General features: G+C 39.6%; 1 protein-coding gene across 2 annotated transcripts; it reads right to left on the bottom strand.

The window, feature by feature from the left end:
• Positions 1–2674: 2674 nt before the first annotated feature.
• Positions 2675–24221, bottom strand: ranbp1 (RAN binding protein 1). Of its 2 annotated transcripts, none has more exons than XM_060843415.1 (6): positions 24121–24221; positions 20790–20926; positions 17198–17355; positions 15069–15197; positions 12294–12350; positions 2675–4045 (listed from the first exon to the last, which is right to left on the bottom strand). In XM_060843415.1, exons 1-6 carry the CDS (start codon positions 24133–24135, stop codon positions 3912–3914), a joined length of 630 nt encoding a protein of 209 aa, XP_060699398.1. In that variant the 5' UTR covers positions 24136–24221; the 3' UTR covers positions 2675–3911. The 2 variants fall into 2 exon arrangements, with proteins under 2 accessions (XP_060699398.1, XP_060699397.1); XM_060843414.1 differs by lacking the exon at positions 24121–24221 and adding an exon at positions 23907–23983.
• Between the last annotated feature and the right edge of the window lie 148 nt (positions 24222–24369).

Consider the following 24369-nt stretch of genomic DNA (forward strand, 5'->3'; position numbering starts at 1 on the left):
TCCTGCAGAATTGGGAACATAGCCATACAGGCTCATGGCACTGGCACTTGGATTCGTTCCTCCTAAAGGATAGCAAGTTAATTGAATATTTTTCATGGGAATTAAAAATTTTTGGGGACATCAATTCGGGTACAGCCAGTAATCTGTCAGTGCTCTGGAAGACTGCCAAGGCCAATGCAAGTCATTTGATTATGTCTTATTTGGTGACTCGGAAGCAGCAGAAGGGAGAGCAGCATATGCTCAAGGCCCGGCTGAAGGCAGCCAAGGCAGCATACTTTGGCAGACCATCTGCAATTAAGCTGCAGTGGATTCCAGCCACAGGGCCGCTCTGAATGCTGCACTCACCCGGGCATCAAAGAGGGAGATTTCCTTTGCAAAACAGAGTTTATTTGAGTATGGAGATAAACCGGGTAGGTACTTGGTGTACTTGGCCAGAATAAAAGAGTGCCCACCCCCCCAATCTATCACATCCATTAGAAGGGTGCTGGTACCATCACCCGCGATCCCAAAAACACTAATGCAGCATTCAGGAAGCTCTGCTGTGGTTTGTATCGGTCGGAGGGCTGTGAGGCCAGATTGGTGAAGATGGAGTTCTTTTTTTAAGACTTTGGACCTCCAGATGTAACTTCAGAGCAGGTGTCTTTTTTGAATGCCCCTCTGACAATCCAAGAGACACAGGAGGCAATGAGGCAGCTCCAGAGTGGTAAAGTGCCCGGCCCAGATGGATTTTGGAGCGAGTTTTATAAAGGGTTTATAGACATGCTGCCCGGACCAAAGCTAGAAATGTACAATTATTCGTACAGTCAAGACTGCCTCCCACCCTCTCTGAGAGAAACAGACATTTCTCTTATCTTCAAGAAAGGGAAACCCCATAGGATTTTATTTCGTATAGGCCCATATCATTATTAAACATGGACTTTAAAATTTTGTCGAAAATGCTGGCGTTGAGGCTGGAGAAGGTCTTGCTCATCATCATAAGGGAGGACCAGAGAGGTTTTTTGTAGGGGTCACGGGTCCTCTAATATTAAAAGAATTTTAAACATGTTTCAGGTATGCCAACAAGGCTCGATTCCAGGTTTCCCTGGATGCAGAGAAAGCGTTTGACCGAGTGGAGTGGCCATACCTCTTTTATGTCCTGGAACGGTTTGGTTTTGGATGGGTCTTTGCCAGGTCGGTAGCAGTGTTATATACTGACCCTAAAGCAGCGGTTCTAATGGTGCATTGTCTGAGAATTTTAGTATTGATAGAGGCAGCCGACAAGTGTGCCCCTTTTCACCGATACTATTTACACTAGTGATTGAGCCATTTGCAGAGACCATCCGGAATTATCCCAGAGGTAGGATCAGGAAGACATAAGATCACCCTTACACAAATGACATTCTTCTCTTTGTAACTAACCTGACGATATCTGTGCAATTTAATACAAGCGATTAATTTATTTTGTTCTTTCTCGGGGTATAAAATCAATTTTATGAAATCAGATGCCATGCCTTTCGGGGGTCTTATTAGAGTATCCAATCTTGGGGGTGTAATCAGATTCCCTTTCAGATGGTTGGGGGGGGGGGGGGGTGTCTCCTGTATTTAGGCATTTTATCACCCCATCCTTCGGATCAATTATATAAAGCTAACTTTGTGCAGTTGCTAGAGAAAACAGGACCTTTGGCGCTGGGAGGAACTTTCAATAGCCTGGTTTGAGTAGAACAGCTCTCGTTAAAATGAATGTTCTTCCTCGTTTATTATATCATATGCGAATGCTCCCTTTGATGCTGCCCAGGCAAACACTATGGAGGCTTTACAGTTGGTTCGGTACTTTTATCTGGCATCACAGATATTATTAAGACATTACTATCACAGACATTATTAAGCTTGCCAAACTGCAGCTTCTGCAGGCGATGGGGTGGGGTGGGGTGTGTGTGTGTGTGGATTTTCCAGACTTTAATAAATACCAAATAAGTTTCCTACTATTCTATGTGGCTGCTTGGGCTTGACAGGACCCGCGGTCAATTTGGCTGGACATCAAGGCCTCCCAGGTAAGATTTCCCCTCACTAATCTGTTGCTCATGACAAGCTGAGGACTGTTATGGACCATTGCAGAAATCTGATTGTCCTTAAAATGGTTAAAGCATGGAAAATGATGTATCAAAATGAGGGTAATTTGCGAGGAATAGGATTCTGGCTTTAGGCTCTGAGAGTCCAGAGGGGCTTCCTGTTTGGGAGACTTATTTCCAGATTATGAACTTTATACAGAAAGACTACAGATGCTCCCGATGATGGGGAACTTTGGTGGAATTGCGCAGAGTGTTGTAAATTAATTTAATTTGCCTTGGTTCAACTCAATTTTAATTTAGTTTCCTTTTATTTTGATTTAGTCATTTATAGAATTGTGGATGGTGTAGTTTTTTCTCCTGCTACATGGTTTGTGGAGTAGAGTAGTGCCTTGTTTGCTGTTGTTGTTTTGCAAGGTTTTTTTTGCAGTAATTTTATATTTTTGGAAAAAATTCAAATTATTCAGGCTCAAGTGTTTGTAAAATGGGAAGACATTAAGGGTTTGGGAAGAATCCAGGGAGCACAACTCCATAATACACCAGTGATTTAGAGACAAATCATCTTCAGGGATGAGGTGCACTTTGCATATAAAGTTGATAGCAAGAAAACAACTTCACTATACTGCATGCCGCTTGCAAAACTCTTTATTGCAAATTTCCTAACGAGACCTATCAATTTTCAACAGTTCCATTTTATAAGTTTCCCATTTACAAAACGCTAGATCCAGATGTTTTGTTCACTCCAACACAAAACTAGATTATCACAAATGTTTGTGGTCCGTGGTAAGCATATGCAAACCTGTCAAGTTTTCTCTCTCAATTTCACCGAATTTTTCTGTAATGTCAGTGTAACTAATTGTGTACATGCCAAACGTCACACTGCTACAAATATTGGTATTGCTATGTACGAGTCGTACAGCTGCAGCCAGCAGAAAATCAAAATGGCCCACTGTGAAACTATCACCATCTCTCTTCACATGCATCATGTTGGTGTCATCATAGACAGTATTCAGCTTCAGTACAAGATCTTACATATGATTCGACAGCAATGTATGTGGACCTGTACTGGTGTACAATTGTTTGAGGAAGCTCCAAAAAGGACAGGAGACTAGATTGGTAAATTGACACTATATCAATCTGCTTGACTTTCCACAACAGGATATTTTAACCAAGCGTAACAAACTTACAACAGACATGTTGTCTCTTCCTCATCTGCAAGGTCCAACAGCTTTCAAATAAAACTTCACTTAAGCCTGCAATGAACTTACCAGAAGTCTTTCTTGTGTAATCTGTAAATTACTAATCTAATCAAATTAGACAGTGGGAGGGGAACCCTCAGTAAAATTTCTTTTAAAAACTCAAAAAATTCAATCTTCCAACTTGGTGTCATACTTAACTGATCCAGAAACTATTGGGAAAAAAATATAAAAAAAAAATGGACTAACTTTTCTCATATATAACTTAACGGAATTTAATTTAGTTATAAACCATGTCCTACCCAATGTGGGAACTCTGGCATTTGGAGTCTTATTCACAGAAAAAAAAATTTAAAAAATGGTCGTCATACACAGTAAAGCATGTTATAATTACCAATTTTCAGGAATTAAAGTAATAGAATTAAATTATTCTCTCAGAAGACTGTAAATAGATAAGGCAGATAACATTCCTAGAAGTTTCAAAAGGAATACATTAGCACATTTATGGTGGTTGATGACCGCGGAATGACATTCTGTGAAGGTACTACATCTTCATAACAATTTCGGACCACAGGGCAAAAGCCTAGAAAATGGCTCATCTGTGTCCAAACCCAGTTCATTACAGTCTGCTGTAAAAAAAAAGGAAAGGAAAACAAGGACGAGGATTATCTTAATTCTCTTCAGTTTTTTCACTGGTCACTTCTTTCTTCTTGGATTCTTCCTCTTTGGTGGATTCTTTTTTATCCTCCTTAACGGATAGTTCCTCTAGCTTTTCAGCAACCTTATTTGCACTTTCACTGTCACCTGATAGAAACAGATAAGGAAACGAATGAAAGAGTTTCATGAATAAATGCTATTTAAAAATAAAAATGGGAAATCTCCTGGTACTTGACTAATAATGGTTCCTCAGTTAAAACAAATAAAACCAACTATGTGGCCAATTCTCTCACCTTTAGACACGGGACCTTCTAGTGTGTAAATTAGCCACCACATTTTTCTCTACTATAGTGACTATATAGATAATGCATATTTCATTAACGTGAATTCGACATACCACGATTGACGGATTAGGGACATTGTTTCTATAGCACAAACTTTTAAAGCATTTATTGGTTATAATGCGATATGAAAACAGAACTACCGCATTATAGCAGTTATGATTTGGAGATGCTGGGGTTGGACTGAAAGCTAGCGCTTCCAATTAAACCTATAACCTGGTGATGTGTGATTTTTAGCGTTACAGCAGAATTGACTGTATTTCAGAAGTAAATTTTACCATGGTAGTTGGAGAAATTTAGACTAATTTAATTAAATAAATGTGGAATAAACAGCATCAGTAAATAGCAATTAGGAACTAGTGAATTGTTATTAACAATCCAACAGGTTCATTAACATTCAGGAACACAAACCTATTATCTTCACCTGAACTGGCCTACAAGTAGCTTCAGAGCCACATGGAATATGGTTTAGTGCCCTGTGAAATAAACTAGGCAAGCCATTCAATTGTATTAAATGTCTTGGAGGAACCTGTTTGGGAGAGGTCACAGCACAGAAACAGACAAGCGGATATTTTAAGTGTGGCCTACAAAAAGTCTGCAGTAGTGAGTAGAGTGGGTTCTTTCATGATTGTGTTTTTTGAGATAGGTCTCTTGATTAAACTTAAAATACAAGTCATAACTATTAATTTAACCTGGAGCAGTGTTTTGCAGAGGAACAACATGGTTTTCTGGGTCTGTAGATTGTGAAGGAGTAAAACTGGTCTTTAGTAGAGTGATATGCTCTTCTTGTCGGACATGGGAGTTTAAGGAGAATCTATGGGTTACTACGAATTATATGCCATTGGTTGCAAACCTCATCAGATCGAATGGATCAGTTGGAGAAACAGTTAGAGGCAATAAGGAGAGGTAAGAGAGATTTGCAGTTAGTGCAGGTGTCTTCTGTGGCTATCCCCATTTCAAACAAGTATGCTGTTTTGGAAAACGTATGGGATGATGAATTCTCAGGGGAACATAACACGAACAGCCACGTTTCTGGTATTGAGACCGGCTCTAATGCAATGAGGGATACGTTGGATTCCAAGAGATCAACTGTGTTGGGGACTCTCTAGTCAGAAGTACAGATAGCGAAAAATCAGAATGGTGTGTTGCTTCCCTGGTGCCAAGATCAAGGAAAGGGTGCAGAATATTCTCAAGGGGGAGGGGGGCCAGCAGAAGGTAATTGTCCACATTGGAACCAGCGACATAGGAAGAGGAAAGGTTGAGATTGTGAAGGGAGATTACAGAGAGTTAGGCAGGAATTTGAAAAGGAGGTTCTCAAGAGTATTAATATCTGGATTACTCTTGGTGCTACGAGCTAGTGAGGGCAGGAATAGGAGGATAGAGCAGATGAGGAGCTGGTGTATGGGAGAAGGATTCACAATTTTGGATCATTGGATTCTCTTTTGGGGTGGAAGTGACCTGTACAAGAAGAACAGATTGCACCTAAATTGGAAGGGGACTAATATACTGGCAGGAAGTTTTGCTAGAGCTGCTTGGGAGGATAGTACGGTTGGGGGTGGGGGTGGGGAAGAAGGTTCCAGGGAGATAGTAAGGAAAGAGATCGATCGAGACTGGTACAGTTGAGAACAGAAGCAGGTCAGTCAAGGCAGGCAGGGACAAAGCAGAGAACAAGGTAGTACTGATAAATTAAACTGCATTCATTTCAATGCAAGGGGCCTAACAGGGAAGACAGATGAACTTAGGGCATAGTTAGGAATATGGGACTAGGACAGGACTAGCAGCTTAAATGTTCCAGGATACAAATGCAGGAAGGACAGAAAGGGAGACAAGAGAGGAGGGGGAATGGAGTTTTTGATAAGGGATAGCTTTACAGCTGTGCTGAGGGAGGATATTCCCAGAAATATATCCAGGGAGGCAATTTGGGTTGAACGGAGAAATAAGAAAGGGATGATCACCTTATTGGGATGGTATTATAGACTCCCTAATAGTCAGAGGGAAATTGAAAAACAAGTTTTTAAGGAGATCTCAGCTATCTGTAAGAATAATAGGGTGGTTACGGTAGGGATTTTAATTTTCCAAACAAAGAATGGGACTGCCTTAGTGTTAAGGGTTTAGGTGGAGAGGAATTTGTTAGGTGTGTACAAGAAATGTTTCTGATTCAGTATGTGGATGTACCTACTAGAGAAGGTGCAAAACCTGACCTACTCTTGGGAAATAAGGCAGGGCAGGTGACTGAGGTGTTGTGGGGGAAGCACTTTGTGGCCAGCGACCACAATTCTATTAGATTTAAAATAGTGTGGAAAAGGATAGACCAGATCTAAAAACTGAAGTTCTAAATTGGAAAAAGGCCAATTTTGACAGTATTAGACAAGAACTTTCGAAAGCTGATTGGGGCAGATGTTTACAGATAAAGGGACGGCTGGAAAATGGGAAGCCTTCAGAAATGAGTTAACGTGAGTTCAGAAACTGGATATTCCTGTTAGGGTGATAGGAAAGGCTGGTAGTGTAAGGGATGCTGGATAACAAAAAAAAGAATTGAGGGTTTTGTTAAGAAAAAGAAGGAAGCACATGTCAGGTATAGACAGGATAGATTGAGTGAATCCTTGAGTGTAAAAGGCAGTAGAAATATACTTAGAGAGAAATCAGGAGGGCAAAAAGGGAACATGAGATAGCTTTGGCAAATAGAGGTAAGGAAAATCCAAAGAGGCGTTCTTCTTCCTCTTTTTGCAGTTCTGGTGTGCTGCAGTGTGTTGTGGCCCTTTTGAATAGTGTCCTTAGTATCCTTAGCTATCCTTAGTAGCCACACACGCAGATGACAAACAATATGAATTCGACTGGGACAACACGACGATTATAGGGCAAGCCAAACAGAGAACAGCCAGGGAATTCCTAGAGGCATGGCACTCATCCACAGATTCTATCAACAAACACATCGATCTGGACCCAATATACCGGCCACTGCAGCGGACAGCAACTGACAACCGGAAGCGACAGAGACAAGCCACTATAAATGCTGGAGGAAACATCACAGAAGCGCTTCACAGGAGGCTCCCAAGCACTGAGGATGTCACCTAGAAAGGGGACGAAACCTTTGCAACACAAACTCCCAGCTCAGCGAACAGAACCACAACAATTACAACAGGATATTGATCAGATGGGCTGAGACGTGGCAGATGGAGTTTAATTTAGATAAATGCGAGGTGCTGCATTTTGGGAAAGCAAATCTTAGCGCACTTATACACTTAATGGTAAGGTCCTAGGGAATGTTGCTGAACAAAGACCTTGGAGTGCAGGTTCATAGTTCCATGAAAGTGGAGATGCAGGGACATAGGATATTGAAGAAGGCATTTGGTATGCTTTCCTTCATTGGTCAACAGTATTGAGTACAGCAGTTGGAAGGTCATGTTGCAGCTGTACAGGACATTGGTTAGGCCACTGTTGGAATACTGCGTGCAATTCTGGTCTCCTTCCTATCAGAAAGATATTGTAAAAAGTGAAAGGGTTCAGAAAAGATTTACAAGGATGTTGCCAGGGTTGGAGGATTTGAGCTATAGGGAGAGGCTGAACAGGCTAGAGCCGTTTTCCCTGGAGTGTTGGAGGCTGAGGGGTGAGCTTATAGGCGTTTACAAAATTATGAGGGGCATGGATAGAAGAACATAGAAAAGACTAAGTCTTTTCCCTGGGGTGGTGGAGTCCAGAACTAGAGGACAAAGGTTTAGGGTGAGAGGGGAAAGATATAAGAGGGACCGAAGGGGCAATGTTTTCACGCAAAGGGTAGCACATGTGTGGAAAGAGCTGCCAGAGGAAGTGGTGGAGGCTGGTACAATTGCAACATTTAAGAGGCATTTGGATGGGTATATGAATAGGAAGAGTTTGGAGGGATATTGGCCGGCTGCTGGCAGATGGGAGTAGATTGGGTTGGGATATTTGGTCGGCATGGACGGGTTGGACCGCAGGGTCTGTTTCCATGCTGTACATCTCTATGAATCTATTTCAAACCAGTTATAATTCAGACAGGCATTCTGACATTTTAAGGAGGTGTTCACCAATACCAATTGCTTAACAGTAATTAAGTGTGTGAATGGCATGTTGGCTCAGTGGTTAGCATTGCTGCCTCACAGCACCAGGAACCTGGGTTTGATTTCACCTTTGGGGGACAACCCGTGCAAACTCCACACATTCTCCCAATGTCTGTGTGGGTTTCCTCTGGTTGCTCCAGCTTCTTTCTCCACAAAGATGTGCAGGTTCGGTGGATTGGCCATGCTAAATTGCCCATACTCTCTAGGGACGTGCATGCTTGATGAATTAACAATGGGAAGTACAGGGTAATAGGACAGGCTGGGCTGGGTCTGGGTGGGGTGCTCATCGGAGCTTCAGTATAGACTCGATGGACCCAACAGCCTGCTTCCACATTGAAATATACAATCCTTACAATCAAATGGGCAATAATGTTGGCCGAACTAGTGATGTCCACATCCTGTAAGTACATTAATACAAAAAGTCACTGGCTGTAAGATGCTTCAGCATATTTTGAGGACAGAAAAAAATATTCTCATTAGAAACAGTTTTTTGTTTAACCTAACAATTAGCAATTAAAGAAAATAGCTGATTAAAGATAATATACAGAAAGTATCCCAAACTGCAAAGTTAATCTCCATACTTTCTCTCGATCAAATTCTCCTTAACCTTAGAATGCAAAGAAAGAAAGAAGAAAAATCACTCCTCCCTTGCAAGTACAACAACAATTTAAATATTGGACACAAGACAACACATCTTATAAAAACTTTAAGCATGCTTTGTTCCTCTGCAGTCAAGTTATGTGAACCTCCGGATTGGCCTATTTGAATACTTTAACACTATTCTTTACATGATTAAAAGATCAGATTTACCGTTGTCAAAGATACAAACAAGGGTAATTTTCTTAATGTAAAGTTGTATTTTTGCACTTAAGTGCAAAAGGTACTTCACATGATACACTGCACAAATGGATCAGACAGTAATTCAGCACCTAAAGTACAAGACTGGATAGAGCTGTTTGACATTAGATCAGATATCAAAATTAAGTCAAAAAACAGGAATTGCAGCTGAAACTCAGGTCTGGCATCATCTGTGGGAAGAAGGCAGAGTTAACGTTTCAAGTCTGATGACATTTTATCTGACTGGGTGTTTTTACCCCCCCACCCGGTCTGCAGTACAGTCAGTTCTGCTATAATGCGGTAGTTCCATTCTCATGAAATCCTGTGTTATAAGAAAACTGTGTAATAGCAGCACCATTTAAACTAATGGGGTGGGTATCATAGTATAACCAACATGCTTTGAAAGTTCACACTATAGAAACACTGTCCCAAATCAGTCAATTCGCATTCACAAAACACGCATTATAAAGGGAACAACCTGCAGTTTAAAAAATGCAGCATAATTTGTCAGGGAAAAATAGGGATGAGTAATAAATGCTGGCCTTGCCACTGATGCTTGTACACCATGAACAAATAAACAAAAATAAAAACTTAACCAAACATTCTTCATTATTAGTTTCTCAAATTTCATACAATATTGCTTTTAAGTACAGACCTACTCAAATTGGGGGAAAAAATTCAGAAGTTCTCATGCGCCTGTTGTGGTATAGGTAGCAAAATTCTTATATTTCACACGTTTTTAAAAATTCTATAGACCAAGTACATCATAATACATTATTACAAAACCTTAGAAAAACAAATTATGCTTACTTTCATAAAACGGGCATTTGTTTGTGCAATGGTAGCTTGCTACATCCACCAGCAGTTTCAAATGACAGCATGTTGTACTGGGGTACAAATACATGACTGCATATTGAGGTAGCATATTCTGAATCACACAACTACCTGTAATTGTAAGATAGTGCTTTGCCAACTTATGGAGATGACAAAACTGTTTGGAAATAGAGTCCAAAACCTTAGTTAATTTTAACATCATCTGGCCTTCTTTGATAAAGATCATGAAAGCTGCATATTTACTCTCATGCTTTTTCAACCAACCTGGTATTGGTTAAATTAAATTGGGGGTGGCAAACCATAGATAAATGGACTCAGATCAAAAATCCAAACTGTTCTAAACTAAATGTAGACAACAGACTTTTAAACTAAGGCAGTTTCAACTGATCATACTCCATGGTATTGATTTAGTTTTGCTGTAATTGACTAAAACACTTATCTGCAGCAGTTTTCAGCTTGGCAACCTTACAGTCATTGCAGCACCAAATCCTCAGCTACAAATTTCACATGGTCTTCAAGGTCACTATGTTTTAGAGATCACAGTTTAAGCAAGGACTGTGTGCCTAGAATGATTTCAAGCTTGTCAGACAACTTTCTGATCGCAATGTAAATCTTTACACGAAGCCAGGATGGGATGGCCTTGTGGTATTATTGCCAGACTATTAATCCAGTAACCTAAAGTAGTATTTTTAATTTCACAGGGTGGCAACATTGAGGGCCAAAGGGCCTGCACTGCACTGTAATGTTCTATGACTAACTGCAGTACGCCATGAATTCCAACTCAATCAATCAATCAATCATCGATTCTAGTGGAAGCAGCACTGTTGTAGATAAAATGTCACTGACCGCCGACTGCCTCCAAATGTTATAATTTATGTCATAAACAGTGTTTAAATGTTTTCTTTAAGAAAACCAAGATATCAACATCAGAGAAGCCCGTGCACCAGACATCAATAGCCAATGTTTGTATTGCAGAGAGTATGAATTGCATTTGGCACAATTTCTTGCAGTACATCAGAATAAGCTTTGTTCATATACATCATATTGTTAGAAATAAATGCAGACACTATTTTGAATTCTAAGGTACAGTTTACTACAGTTTTACTGTTAAAATGCTTCTGTTGAAAAATTCAAACTCAAGCTCAATTGTCTCCATTAGAAGTCAAAGGCCCTTTGTTGCTTTTCCAGCTACAAATAAAAATGTGGAGTATATAGTTATCTTGTACATCTGTTGCCTCTTTGACCATGACTGAAATGGAATCACATTCCAGCAGTGCAGATTTAACAGACTAGACATGTGAAGCAACTTCTTCTGGTAAATAATCCTGGTAAAGTTTGGTCACATGTGGAACATAACCAGCATTTTGCAGCTGTGCTAATTGAAGTACTTCCTTAGTTTTAGACCATCCATATTACTCCTCCCAAAAGGGAATGTCAGCAGAAATGATAGTCTCCACTATCTCCAACATTGTTTCATTCTGTTCCACTGCCCCTTTAAACATGGAAGTCTCCAAACCTTGCTTTCTGTTCTGGTCAGGAGCTTCCACAATGTATTTTATACAGAAATTCTGAATCAACAAGACAATCTGTCAAGATTTGTATTGTAAATTTGCTGGAGCAACATGCAAGATTCCTGCTGGAAACTGCATCACATGACCGAGAACTGAAATTTTTTGCCATTTATCACTGGAGGTCATTTTAGCTAGTGCTGAAATAAACATAACCAAACTGATGTTACCAATACTGAAGTAAATGCACATATATCCAAACAGCGACCAACTGGATTTAATTATCACAAAGGAGGATGCAAATGTATCACTAGAAGCCAAGTTTCAAAACAGTATCTTGCATGAACAGAGAGGAACCTCGATTATCCGAATGCCAATTATCCGAAAATCGGATTTTCTGAAGGAGATCTCGAGGTCTCCATAGAAACATTACACCAAAGACATTGGGTTGGGGGGGGGGGGGGGGGAAAGAGAGGAGAAGCAGTGTGTGGGTGAGTGTGTGTTGTTGGACAGGGTTGGGAGCAGGCGGGGGGAGGTGGCGGGTTAGACGCTGTGTGCTTCTGCAGACTCCTGAACAGGGAGCAGACTTTGAGCCCAGAGGAAACGCCTTTAAATTGATTAACCGAATAATCAATTATCCAAACGAAATAGTGCCCACCTATCTTGTTCGGATAATCGAGATTCCCCTGTAATTCACATTTTCTATGAAATTGTTGAAGATTGCAAATTGAGCAGACCCCTACTTGTAAATAAAATATTTCAAATATGTTGCATGTCAGAATTAATAAACATTCACCTTTTAGTTTAATCTTCTCCTTGCATTCTTCAAATTTTACCTTAAACTTTTGTGCATCTAAAAAGGGAAATGAAAATCATTGATACTTCAGTTAGAGTTTCTTCATTGAAACAAAATATATTCCAATACATAGGGAAATCAATCATCCAGACAATGGCACACACTTCACGTGTGCAAATATCTATTTAATGTACCACAGTAATTCCACTATTATGAGTAACGGTGAATTTCCTGGATACAGAAGAAGTACATCACACGGTTATTGAAATCTGGTAGAATCTGATCAATATCAAAGCGTACTGCAATCTAGTAAATGAAGAAATTATATTCTCTCATGTTATACCATTCTTCCATAATAATGCATTAAGAGTTAGGACCAAGCTTTATTTTTTACATGCAGCAAGGTTGGAGGCCCAGAGATAGGCAAGGTCAAAAGGTTGCTGTAGTCCAAAGTGGTGGTGGTGGTGTGGGGGGAGAGAGTGAGAGAGAGAGAGAGAGAGAGAGAGAGGGGAGAGGAGAGAGAGAGAGAGAGGGGAGGGGAGGGGAGAGAGGAGAGAGGGAGAGAGAGAGAGACACACACACACACGCAGAAGACTGGGAACTATTTGGGGAAAATTGACATACTTAATTACAATCACCTGCCAGTGGTTGAGGGGTCACTTTCCAAAAGGCTATTCTGACGGTTTAATTGCAGTGGGAGCTTTCGACAAACTGATACCAGCCGTTTGTCTTCTCCAGTCAGTTTGTCAAAACCAATTTCAGTTGGATTTGATTAAAGTATATTTTAAACAGGAATGAGTGTGGTCCAGGCTCTTGGAACATTTTGGAAAAGTATTATTTTGGGATACAATTGTCACATCTTTGTGTGTGCATTTGTGCCATTTGCCTGCAACGAACAATATAATGTGCAATACAATATTCAGTAAGATGTGAGTACATGATCAGTACTGTGTTTGACAGTGACGCCAAAATCTATGGCTTGAGGGGGTGAGTTTAAGATTTGTTACATCTACTAAATATGCTGCATATATTAAATTAAGCGAGAAAGCTATTCATAACTGACATTTTACTGCTCTTGGAAAATGTTTCACAATTTCAGCACGCTGTTCCATAAACAGATTCAAATTTTACTTTCATGTCTATTGAAGAAAGAATGACTAGAATGGCTCATGCCCGAAATGTCGATTCTCCTGCTCCTTGGATGCTGCCTGACCTGCTGCGCTTTTCCAAATTTGTTAATTAAATCATAATCAGTCATGACAGGATTTAATCTCTCCATCTACAGGTCGATAATTCAATGCTAGAATCAGAAGCGTATCTATGCATGTTTTATGTGGCAAATACATAGACTTTTATTGTGTTGAAATGGTTCAGTAGAACACTGTTTTACGGTTTCCCCTGATTTTTAATTCTACACATTTATATTTTATTCACATTTTGATCCGGTATGTCTTTCATTCTTGCACTGCCACCCAGTGGATTTGTATTGAAACTGTCTGAGACACAGCTTACTATCAGTAAAGAACACGGAATCCAATGTTACTGTGAAAGATGAAATATCATACTATCACAGGCAAATGTCAAGTTTTACAAAATTTTTCCACTGGCAGATTTTGCACAAATTTCCAGTGTAATTTGAAATGACATCTTTAATAAACTATTTGATCTTCAACAGAATGTGTGCAGATCATACAGACGTACAGCACGGAAACAAAACCTTCAATCCAACCTGTCCATGCCGACTAGATATCCCAACTGCCACCAGATAATCTAGTCCCACTGGCCCATATCCCTCCTATTCATATATCCATCCAAATGCCTTTTAAATGTTGTAATTGTACCAGCCTCCACCACTTCCTCTGGCAGCTCATTCCATACACATACCACCCTCTGTGTGAAAAAGTTGCCCCTTAGGTCTCTTTTATATCTTTCCCCTCTCACTATAAACCTATGCCCTCTAGTTCTGGACTTCCCCCCCACCCCAAGATGTTGTCTATTTATCCTATCTGTGCCCCTCATGATTTTGTAAACCTCTAAGGTCACCCTCCGATGCTCCAGGGGAAATAGCCCCAGCCTGTTCAGCCTCTCCCTATAGCTCAAATCCTCCAACCCCGGCAAAATCCTTGTAAATCTTTTCTGAACCCTTTCAAGTTTCAAAACATCTTTCCGACAGGAAGGAGACCAGAATTGCGTGCAATATTCCAACAGTGGCCTAAACAAATGTCCTGTATAGCCGCAACATGACCTCCCAACTCCTGTACTCAATACTCTGAAATTTCCCATCATAAGTGAGATTAAAGGGAAGGATGTTTGGGTTAGAATGCAAAAAGAAAAGGCACCAGAAGAACACTTGTTCATTGGATTGCTTTCTGCCTGTGAAATCATCAGTGCTGTGTGTGCAGACTTTGTCAGCAGAAATATACATAAAGACTTTTGGCAGGAGGTGCCCAAAGCATATTCAGCAATCTTGAGGCAATATTACTTGAATAGGTCTTTTGCCAAAACAGAAAAATTAAAACTTTAAATTGTTCCAAGTACATAAACAAAAAAAAAGGAACAAATAATAAATGCTATAATATGTGCAGTCTCTCATAAGTGAGTCCAATTTTTAACTTGAATGGTTCGAGTTAGTTACAACTAATAAATTAGGACACAACATCCAACTGTAGAATGAACATTAGTCCACTTAATCTAAGTTATGTGGATAATTTAATTTGGGTTGTTTACATCAAAAGTCACAATTACAGATAAGATTACTTCTACTCCAATACTTACTTTCTTTATTTAAGAATCGGATTGCCAAAAGTTCAGGTTTGGGTTCTTCATCAGCAAAATCAGCAGGTGCACTCCAGACCCATGCCCGGTCACTGCCTACATTAGGCCTTAGCTCCATTGAAGGTGTAACTAGAAAGAAGAAAAAAGCCCAAAAATTGTGTTTTGCTCAAAATAAACAAGTGCCATTTACTCATCATATAAACAGCAATGATTGTATTTTAATAGGGCCAGCTGCTTAACAAATTAAATAAGTCTGCTTTAATGTGTTTAATGCAAAAATCAATCATACTGGAGAAATAGGCTTCAATTTCAGTTTTACATTTTTAGTTAACATTTTCAAAATCTCAGAAGCGATTAAAAAACAAATTATATTTGTTATTCCTTCAAGTGTTCCTTGCTCTTTCATTTTCAAGGTGGTGACTTCTCCTAACAGGTACAGATGCCTTTGTTTCTATCCATTCTTTGCATAAATCAGGACAATTTGCACTGATTTGGTTATTTAATTTCTTGGCCAATCTAATGGTCTCATGTGCATTTTAAGCAAAATCACCAAGTAGGAGAAAGCAACTGGAATCAAAATGCTGGCCTTTAGCTTGCCCAGGGCATTCAGACAGATTGGAAGTTTGCCTCAGTAGCTTAATGCACTTACTGATTCACAATGAAAGTTTTGGGAAACCCCAAGGAAACTTTCAAGTAAAAGCCAAGATTATCCTGAAGTATGCAAGACAGAACATATTTGATCAACTCAGCCCAATGTAATATCTTTTACAATTCATGTTCTGTTGCTTGTGTGGGATTCAGAAAAATATTTCCAACATTGCAGGTCTACTCCAACTGTTAGCAAAATAGATTAAGTCTCTGGAAAGGAGAGTGCAAAGTGAGCTGGAAAGTGAAAATTTTGCATTTACTTCATTCTTTTATTCCACTATTGAAGCTAGAAATAAGAATTATAAAAAAAAAATTGATGGGGGCAGAGCAATGGAGGTTGACTTCTACAGCTTAAACGTGTCCTGGAATTTATTTCAATTGACCACAGCACAGACTACCAAAAATATCAAGGTATCCAAAATGGCAAGATATATAAAGTCTCATTTTTCGATTACCCAGCAGCTCTACAATGCTAACAATAAAGGAACATGATTACTTTTTCATGAGAAAATGAAGCAGCAAGCCAGAGTTATTTAAAAAAAGCAATATTTGATTATTCCAAAAGATAATCCAAAACAGTGTGTCAAATAATGCAAATCAATGATTATCCTGCATACCCAGGAGTCGATCACGTGTTTGCACCAGCGATTCTCAACTGTGTGCCTGAGGTAGTTTCAAGCTGCCTGCCAAAATGCACCAGAGAATGTACAGAAAAAAACCTCACATCACAACTGACCAATTGGAATCTGAGTTTGGAGAAGTGATGGCTGGGGTTCCTTGTCAAAGAAAGGATTCAGCCCAATGAAGGTAAGTATAAGACAAGAGAAAGCAAGTCAGTTCCTGTGGAGACTGGTGTTTAGATAAATGTATGTAGGGTTAGCTGGGCAGAAGATGAAAAATACCCTAGAAGGTAAGGAAGAGCAAGGCAAACTACCAAGAAGTGGTGCCACAGGGATAGAACTATGACCGAAAGTTTCATTTGTTTCTTCAATGACAAGACTGTGTATCAAATCAATTGGAAATATTATCAGTATCTTAATGCTTTCTTTGCACTGACTCCTGAGCATCTGTTTGCACCCTCAAAAAAAAGTTGTGATTACAGTAATAGAGAACTAGAAATTGCATCCAATATATTTATAGAGCATATGCGTAAAAAAATTTAAAATCTTGTGAGAATTTCTTTCCAGATTGTGCAGAAAACAGAATCTCATCTGAAGAAGTGGAATTCCAGATAATAGTGGTCAAGTCGTAAACAAAAATATACTTGTTCAAGTGAATAACTAGTTTTGACACAGGAAACATGGTTGTCTAAAGGGTTTCTTTTTTGTTTAAAAATAACCTTCAGAAGCAAAAACATTGGGAGCCTCTAACTTATATAATCATTTAAGAAAGAATATTCCCAAAAGAAGCTAACATGATCAACAACTATTGCAGGCAAATCTACAAAGTATTTGACAACAATATACGAAGGCGAGACCTACGATAGTGGTTTGCACAGATTTTGAGAGTTTTATCTCTCCTCATCAGAAGGCGAATTGTTCCCCTTTCCTTATGTTTCAGCAACTTCACATCTCCAGTTCCTCGTTCTTTCCACTCAGGAGGGTCATTTTCTGATGCGTATCTAAATAGCTTTGCACGCCTAGTAAAACAAAAACACGATTAAGCCATAATCTATCTTATACCTTGTTTAGAAGGATACAAACTAAGTGGTCAAGTAAATCAGCATATTATCTTTTCATCTGGAGTGGAGTGCAGAAAGTTAAAAACATTAAGTGAAAAGGATTTGGAAGACCAGGGTCCCCAGTACAAAAGATTCCCCAAAAAGCAAACAAAAACATACACATAATTTAAGAAATAATCCCATTAAAAAAAAGGGAGGCAAGTTGTTTTTGTTCCAACAGCACACTGGGGAAACTACCTCAATGTAACCATATCTGACCACCTTTAATACACTATGGGCCAATGAATGAAAAAATACAGCCCTTCTGTTATGGGTTATCTGAAAAACAAGCTTGTAATGAATACATGGAATTCTTAATGCAAACAAATTCAGGGCTGTTATACTGTACTTAGGCAGGAAATAAGCAACTTAAAAAGTACCAACCATAGTGGGCAAAAGTCACATCAACTTATGTGTTTGCTTTCCTGGCAGAAACAAATCCCACCAAGCACAGAAGATATTGATCTACCATGAGATATACTTCATTTATCCCTGACAACCATCTAAATCAGGCAAATTGCACTAACCGTTTGCCATAAGGGACACCCATTACAAAGACAACAGACCAATCTCTCTCCCCTTCCCTGAAGAAGGCAATTCAAGTTGCTAGTTATTCCAATCCTAGTTGGTCTGCAGAAGATTCAAGAACAGTGAAAAACATCAGGCCATTGTTGGAATATTATGTGCCGTTGTGGTCTCCTTCCCATCGGAAAGATGTTGTGAAACTTGAAAGGGTTCAGAAAAGATTTACAAGGATGTTGCCAAGATTGAGCTATAGGAAGAGGCTGGACAGGTTAGGGCTCTTCTCCCTCGAGGCTGAGGGGTGAGCTTATAGGCATTTACAAAATTATGAGGGGCACAGATAGAAGTAGACAAAGCCTTTTCCCTGGGTTGGGGGAAGTCTAGAACTAGAGGGCATAGGTTTATGGTGAGAGGGGAAAGATATAAAAGAGACTTAAGGGGCAACTTTTCACGCAGAGGGTGGTACATGTATGGAATGAGCTGCCAGAGGAAGTGGTGGAGGCTGGCGCAATTGCAACATTTAAAAGACATTTGGATGGGTATATGAACAGGAAGGATTTGGAGGGATATGGACCAGATGCTGGCAGGTGGGACTAGATTGGGTTGGGATATCTGGTCGGCATGGACGGATTGGACAGTTTCCGTGCTGTACATCTCTATGACTCTATGCAATAAATTAAGAAGCAATATCCCACAAACTGGTGTAGTCGTAATGTAGTTTTTGACTTGATTACAGTCTTCAGCAGTTCCCAGGAAAATAATTCTGCTCTGTTTATCAGTTCATTTATTAGACAATCAATGAAGAAAAAAAAAACACAGAATGAGTAGGCACCATTATGACACTGGGTCCCTATACATTCATGAGGACTTTGGTCTCCTGTCATCTGAACTTTGGAAAGAGGCGAATGCCTCTTTAAGGGAACAAATATTCTTCTTAAAATTTGTTATAATCTGAAATATTGGCCTTGTATCAGTCCAGCTATTGGAGAAATCCCCTGTCAATGTTGATTTTAACTACCAGACTATCCTAACCCAACACTCTCTGAACTACTTTTTCATAAGCTTGGAGATCATCCAAACTTGCACAAGTGCCATTCACCCATCACCCCACTAATCTACATTAATCGCCTGGTCCACCAAATTTAAAATTCTCATCTTAAGTGTTCAAAAGGTCCTCACCCCAAAGCCTCATTCCTCCAAGTCTCTTATAATCCTTCTCACCCGAAGATGCATTCTCATGAGAATTTCTGTTATTATTATTTACATTCCAAACAATTTACATACCATCCTCTCTCCATCTTCTAAGCTGGATGTTTCCCCTGGAAACCTGTGCTCCAAATCCTGAGCCGGAATTTGGGCTCATGGGGGGTGTTGCCCTGACAAAGGTGTCGCAGAGGGAATGGTCTTTTCAAAACACTGAGATGAGTGGGGAAGGAAATATATCTCTGGTGATGGGGAAGATGATATGTTGTAAGCGGAAGGTGGTGGGGTGGAAGGTGAGGGAGGTTTCTGTCCCTGTTGTGTTGGGAATGGTGGGGTTCAAGGGCAGTGGTGCATAAAGTGGAGATGACGTGGAGGTCATCGTCAACCACGTGGGTAGGGAAGTTGCAATTGTGGAAGAAGGAGGCCACCTGGGAGTTCGAGGTGGAATTGGTCATTCTGAGAACAGATGAGATGAAGGCAGAGGAATTGGGAATAAGGGATGGCGTTTTTACAGGAGGTGTGGTGGAAGGAGGTGTTGTCTAGGCAGCTGTGGGAATTGGTGGACTTGTGGAATATGTCCGTGGTTAGTCTGTCACCAGAGATGGTGATGGAGAGGTCCAGAAAGGGGAGGGAGGCAGTCGAGATGGTCCAGGTGAATTGGAGGTTGGGGTGGAAGATAATGGTAAAGCTGATGAACTGTTCAAGTTCCTTGTGGGAGCATGAGGCGGCACCAATTCAGTCATCGATGTAGCGGAGGAATGGGTGGGGGTGGTGGTGCCAGTGTAACTGTGGAAGATGGACTTCCACATATCCAACAAACAGGCAGGCATAGCCCAGTCCCACGTGGGCGCCAATGGCTACCCCTTTGATTTGGAGGAAGTGGCGGATTGGAAGGAGAAATTGTTGAGGGTGAGCACCAGTTCAGCCAGGCCGTAGAGGATGTCATTGTTTCCGAGTATAGAAAGTTTCAGTTGTACAGAAAGGCTGGGACTTTGATCTGATAAAAGTTTATAAAGTAATGAGAGGTATAGATAGAATTAATGGTAGCTATCTTTTCCCGAAAAAAAATGGAGAATTTCAAGACAAGGGGACAAATTAAGGTGTGTGTGGTGTGTATGTGGGAGATTGAGATTTAAAAAAGATATAGGAGGCAATTTTTTGTTGTACTCATAGGGTGGTTCCCATATGGATTGAACTTCCTGAGAAAGTGGTGGATGTTTTAAAGACATTTGGATAGATATGTGCATAGGAAAGGTTTGGAGGGATATGGGCCAGGAGCCGAAAGGTGTGACTAGTTTAGTTTGGGATTATGTTCGAATTGGACTGGTTGGACTGAAGGGGCTGTTTCCATGTTGTATGACTCTAAGAGATTGAAGGGAGATACAAAAACGTGTATGACATTTCTAGACAAACTAAGTCACAGCAGGATCGAGAAATATTGGAAGACCAAAAACCAGTTAAGACAAAGGAATGTGTGATCAAGTTAGACACAGGCAAATTCAGAATCATATTGGAGAACACCAAGCTTAAGATGTAGAAAGTCACCATAAGTCCACAATTTGCTTGCCTATAAGTAAAACAGAATTATCAGCAGGGGTACTGCAAGTACTACACCACATATTACTTACATTCTGAAAAGTTCTTCCTCATCTTCTTCCAATGTTTTTACCTCTTGCTCAGGAAGAGAAACTATTGGTTCAAAATGAGGGTCGTGGTTGGAATCTTCAGTCACATTCTCTACAGAAGTGTCATGGTCTCCTATTTCCTGAGGAAAGACAAACATTGTGCATGTGAGAAGCATTTTTTTCAAGCTAATGTATCTTATTTCATGACTAGTACATTAAGCCTTAAAGGAAAAATGATTAAAACATTCACAGACAACTTACAGGCACTTTGTCTGTTATACAAGATTACAAATAACGTTGAAATTCACAGCTATGTGATAGCTGTTAGAAGAGTGAAGAATCATGTGATCTATTACTGGTTCTGCTCAACAAGCCAGTGTGGTTTGGTTACCACAGAAACCAGAGACCGAAGGTCACGTTGTGTTCAAAAGCACATACCAGGTTTAACACCTGAACATAAAGACAGAAGCAGATGCTCTTGTTGTTGCAGACTTTCTCAAGACACTTTGAAATGGAAGATAGACACAATGAGATAGAATAGTGTGGGAAAGAAGTAATTGATGTGAACCATGCTGGATTTTGGATTTCTGGGAAGCAGTTTTCATTGACAATAGATTGTAAAATTCAGCAAAAAAAAGAGAGAAAAACTGGGAATGACTGTGGGCTATTTCCTACGTGGTATAAATGTGACATGATTATCATGTGTTATAAACATATTTTTTGTAGATTAGAGCATTATTTCCCTATGAAGTAGTGTTGCTTTAGTTGATTTGTTATCGTAAAAAATTTATTGTGCAATTCCTTTACATTGGTCATTGGGGAATTCAAATATTTACAAAAAACTATTGACCTATACAGGAATTGTAAAACAAAGTTGTAGATGTAGAATGCAGGTGCATGTTATATTTGTAAGGTATAATAAACAAGCAAGAACACCCTGTTATATACTTGGAATGAATACAAACTATTTCAGCATGGAAACAATAATTTTTAAACTTCACACAAAATGAGATACAGTATGTGCAGGCTCATGAAAATCTCTTCCCCTTTCTTGCAATTGTTACAGAGTTTTATATTCCTGCTTCAGGTTGGCCTCCCATCCAACTTATTTTTGCAATTCTAACTCATCGTTCATTTCTCACTCGCCAAGCCTAACCTCTGACTTTTTGGAAGATGGGTAGAAGTGGGCACATGTAGTCATCATGACTTTGAGGTGCCAGTGTTGGACTCGGGTAGACAAGGTTTTAAAAATTTCAACACCATGTAATAGTCCAATAGGTTTATTTGGAAGCAATAGCTGTTTGGAGCATCGTTCCTTCATCAGGAGGTTGTCATCGTAGTCATCAAAAGAGAACAGGAACATGTTTGGCTGGGATATATATCCAAGCATAACTAACTAATACTTACTGTTAAAGCTTACATCTGAACACTGGCCGCTTGGCAGATTTCCTGAAGGGTTAAAAAATCATGGCACCACATCCCAAGAAGAAAGCAACACCTCCAAAGTCAGAAATGAAAAATTAAATAAAATACAAGGCTTAAACTTCACTGAATTGGCTGGAGTTATATTTTGTGTTTATTAAGATGTCACTAGAAAAGAGTTATTAAATTCAATATCTGTAATATAGATTGTGTGCCATTTTGACTGGTTTTGATTAGCAAGGTTAAATGGCCTGTGTACTATTTTGAAATGCTGATCAGTCTCTCCAGCCATTAGCAAAAAAAAAGCTGAGGTCAGCTGAAACAAGTGGAAAACATTTACAACAAAACCCTGATCAAAGATGACCTGAATGGGAGAATTAGAAAGCACATGGAATGCCAGCTCCTCTCTGGTAATGACACAGTCACTATCTTACTTTAAATCTACTAATTACAATCTTTTAAAAGATCAGACAAGTTTTTGTTTGCACAGGGGAAGTGGAAAAGGAAAAGGAGAGTAATTTCAGGTGGAGAAATTTCAGCACACAACCCCTTCCAGATCAACAGGAACATCATGAGCGAGGTACAAAATCTGCTCCCCATAGGAATCATTGCGTCATACTTAAAACATTCAACATGCTTAAACTCAAATTCACAAGAAGGCTCTTAATGTTTTCAGTTCCCATATGAATCATGAACAACTCAAGCAGGGATGCTTTTTTTCTTTTTATAAGCTTGTGAATCCACTATGAAATGGAATGCACTGTAAATATTCAATTCATTTCAGATACAAACATCAGACATTAAGCATTTACTTCAATAAGTGAAATGCATGCCAAATAGAATAGCTCTGAACAAAGCCCATCATGTTGTGACAATAACTTTTTCCCCATGGAAACTCCCGGAGCTGGTCATTTTTAAAATTGAAAAGTTTGAGCAGCCAAACTATTGTGCTTTTGTGCAAGACAGTAGGAGTTATCCTCGACTCATTTCAAAAGCGCGGAATAAAAAAAAAGGTGTAACAAGGAAAATTAAGGAAGACCACCAACTCCATACAATTGAATTCATACAGCTACGAAAACTCTTGACTATCACACACACAAAAAACTACCTGTCACATGGATCGCAGCAAAACAATTTTAAACATTCAATGCAAAGTCGATCTGAAATGATGTGTTTTTGTTTAATTTTGTAATAATAACCATTTGAAAAACAGAAAAGTTAGTCATAGTGACTGGGGAGGAAGATTTTCAGTAACCCCGTCATTGTCAACATCAAATGTTGTCTTAAGGAATGCGGTGGTGTGCCCGAAATAATAAATTGTATTATGGGAGAGAGGTTCTCTCGTAGTGGTCCGACTGACTATAAGATTTTATTATAAACCAAGCCTTCCACAATATATCGATCATAACTGACATTAACTAATGGAAAGTGCAAAATTAAATCACTTTAATAAAGCCACATCGAGGAAAATATGGGTCATTTTATAATGAATGATTCATCTCCATCTAGGCCACTGCTGGACCACGGGGTGAATTTTACTCCGAGTGTAAGGCCTCGAGGCAAACGAAAACATACAAATTTTAACTTGAAAACAGACAAAAATACAACATTTCACAAATTGAGGTTACCCTTCTCTCTTCGATTCTTAAATCTTTAACTACTGATTCGAACGACGGCGCCTCGCCATCTACAACTCACGTTTTCTATCTTTGGATTCAGGAATAAAATGCCAGCCGCCGGCTCTAGCGGATCCATTGCTCACACCCTCCCCCAGCCTCCGCAACAACAAAAAAAATCAGAATCGTGATGACTTTCAATACTTCAAAATCCGCGTTAGACGTTAAATCAAACATAAATATCAACTTAGATGAAAAGTAGAGTGCGTGAACTTCAACTGCATGCCAATACTTACTCTCTCATCTGCCATTTTAAGGGACGATGGCTTCAGATTATAGATGAGAAACAATAAAAGATCAGTCTCTCGTTTTTACTTTCGCGCTTGATTTTTTACCCACCTTACCTCAGTCCAATATGGCCTCCCTAGCAACCAGAGGTGGACACCCAAAAATCAGAAACAGCTTCTCCTTACTCTAATATAGGCAAAATAAATTCATGTTATTTTCTAAAGACTATCCGATCTTTAATAGTCATATTTTATTCG

This window comes from Hemiscyllium ocellatum, chromosome 24 (genome assembly GCF_020745735.1).
Source record: "Hemiscyllium ocellatum isolate sHemOce1 chromosome 24, sHemOce1.pat.X.cur, whole genome shotgun sequence".
NCBI classification, from domain to species: Eukaryota; Metazoa; Chordata; class Chondrichthyes; order Orectolobiformes; family Hemiscylliidae; genus Hemiscyllium; species Hemiscyllium ocellatum.

Excerpts from the sequence above, each read along its gene's own strand:
- ranbp1 (XM_060843414.1), bottom strand. The coding sequence starts at position 23,963 with ATGGATCCGCTAGAGCCGGCGGCTGGCATTTTATTCCTGAATCCAAAG. Across the intron at positions 12,351-15,068 it reads CCGATTCTTAAATAAAGAAA|ATGCACAAAAGTTTAAGGTA; the intron begins GTAAGTATTGGA and ends TTCCCTTTTTAG. Across the intron at positions 4,046-12,293 it reads GGAGAAGATTAAACTAAAAG|GTGACAGTGAAAGTGCAAAT; the intron begins GTGAATGTTTAT and ends TGTTTCTATCAG.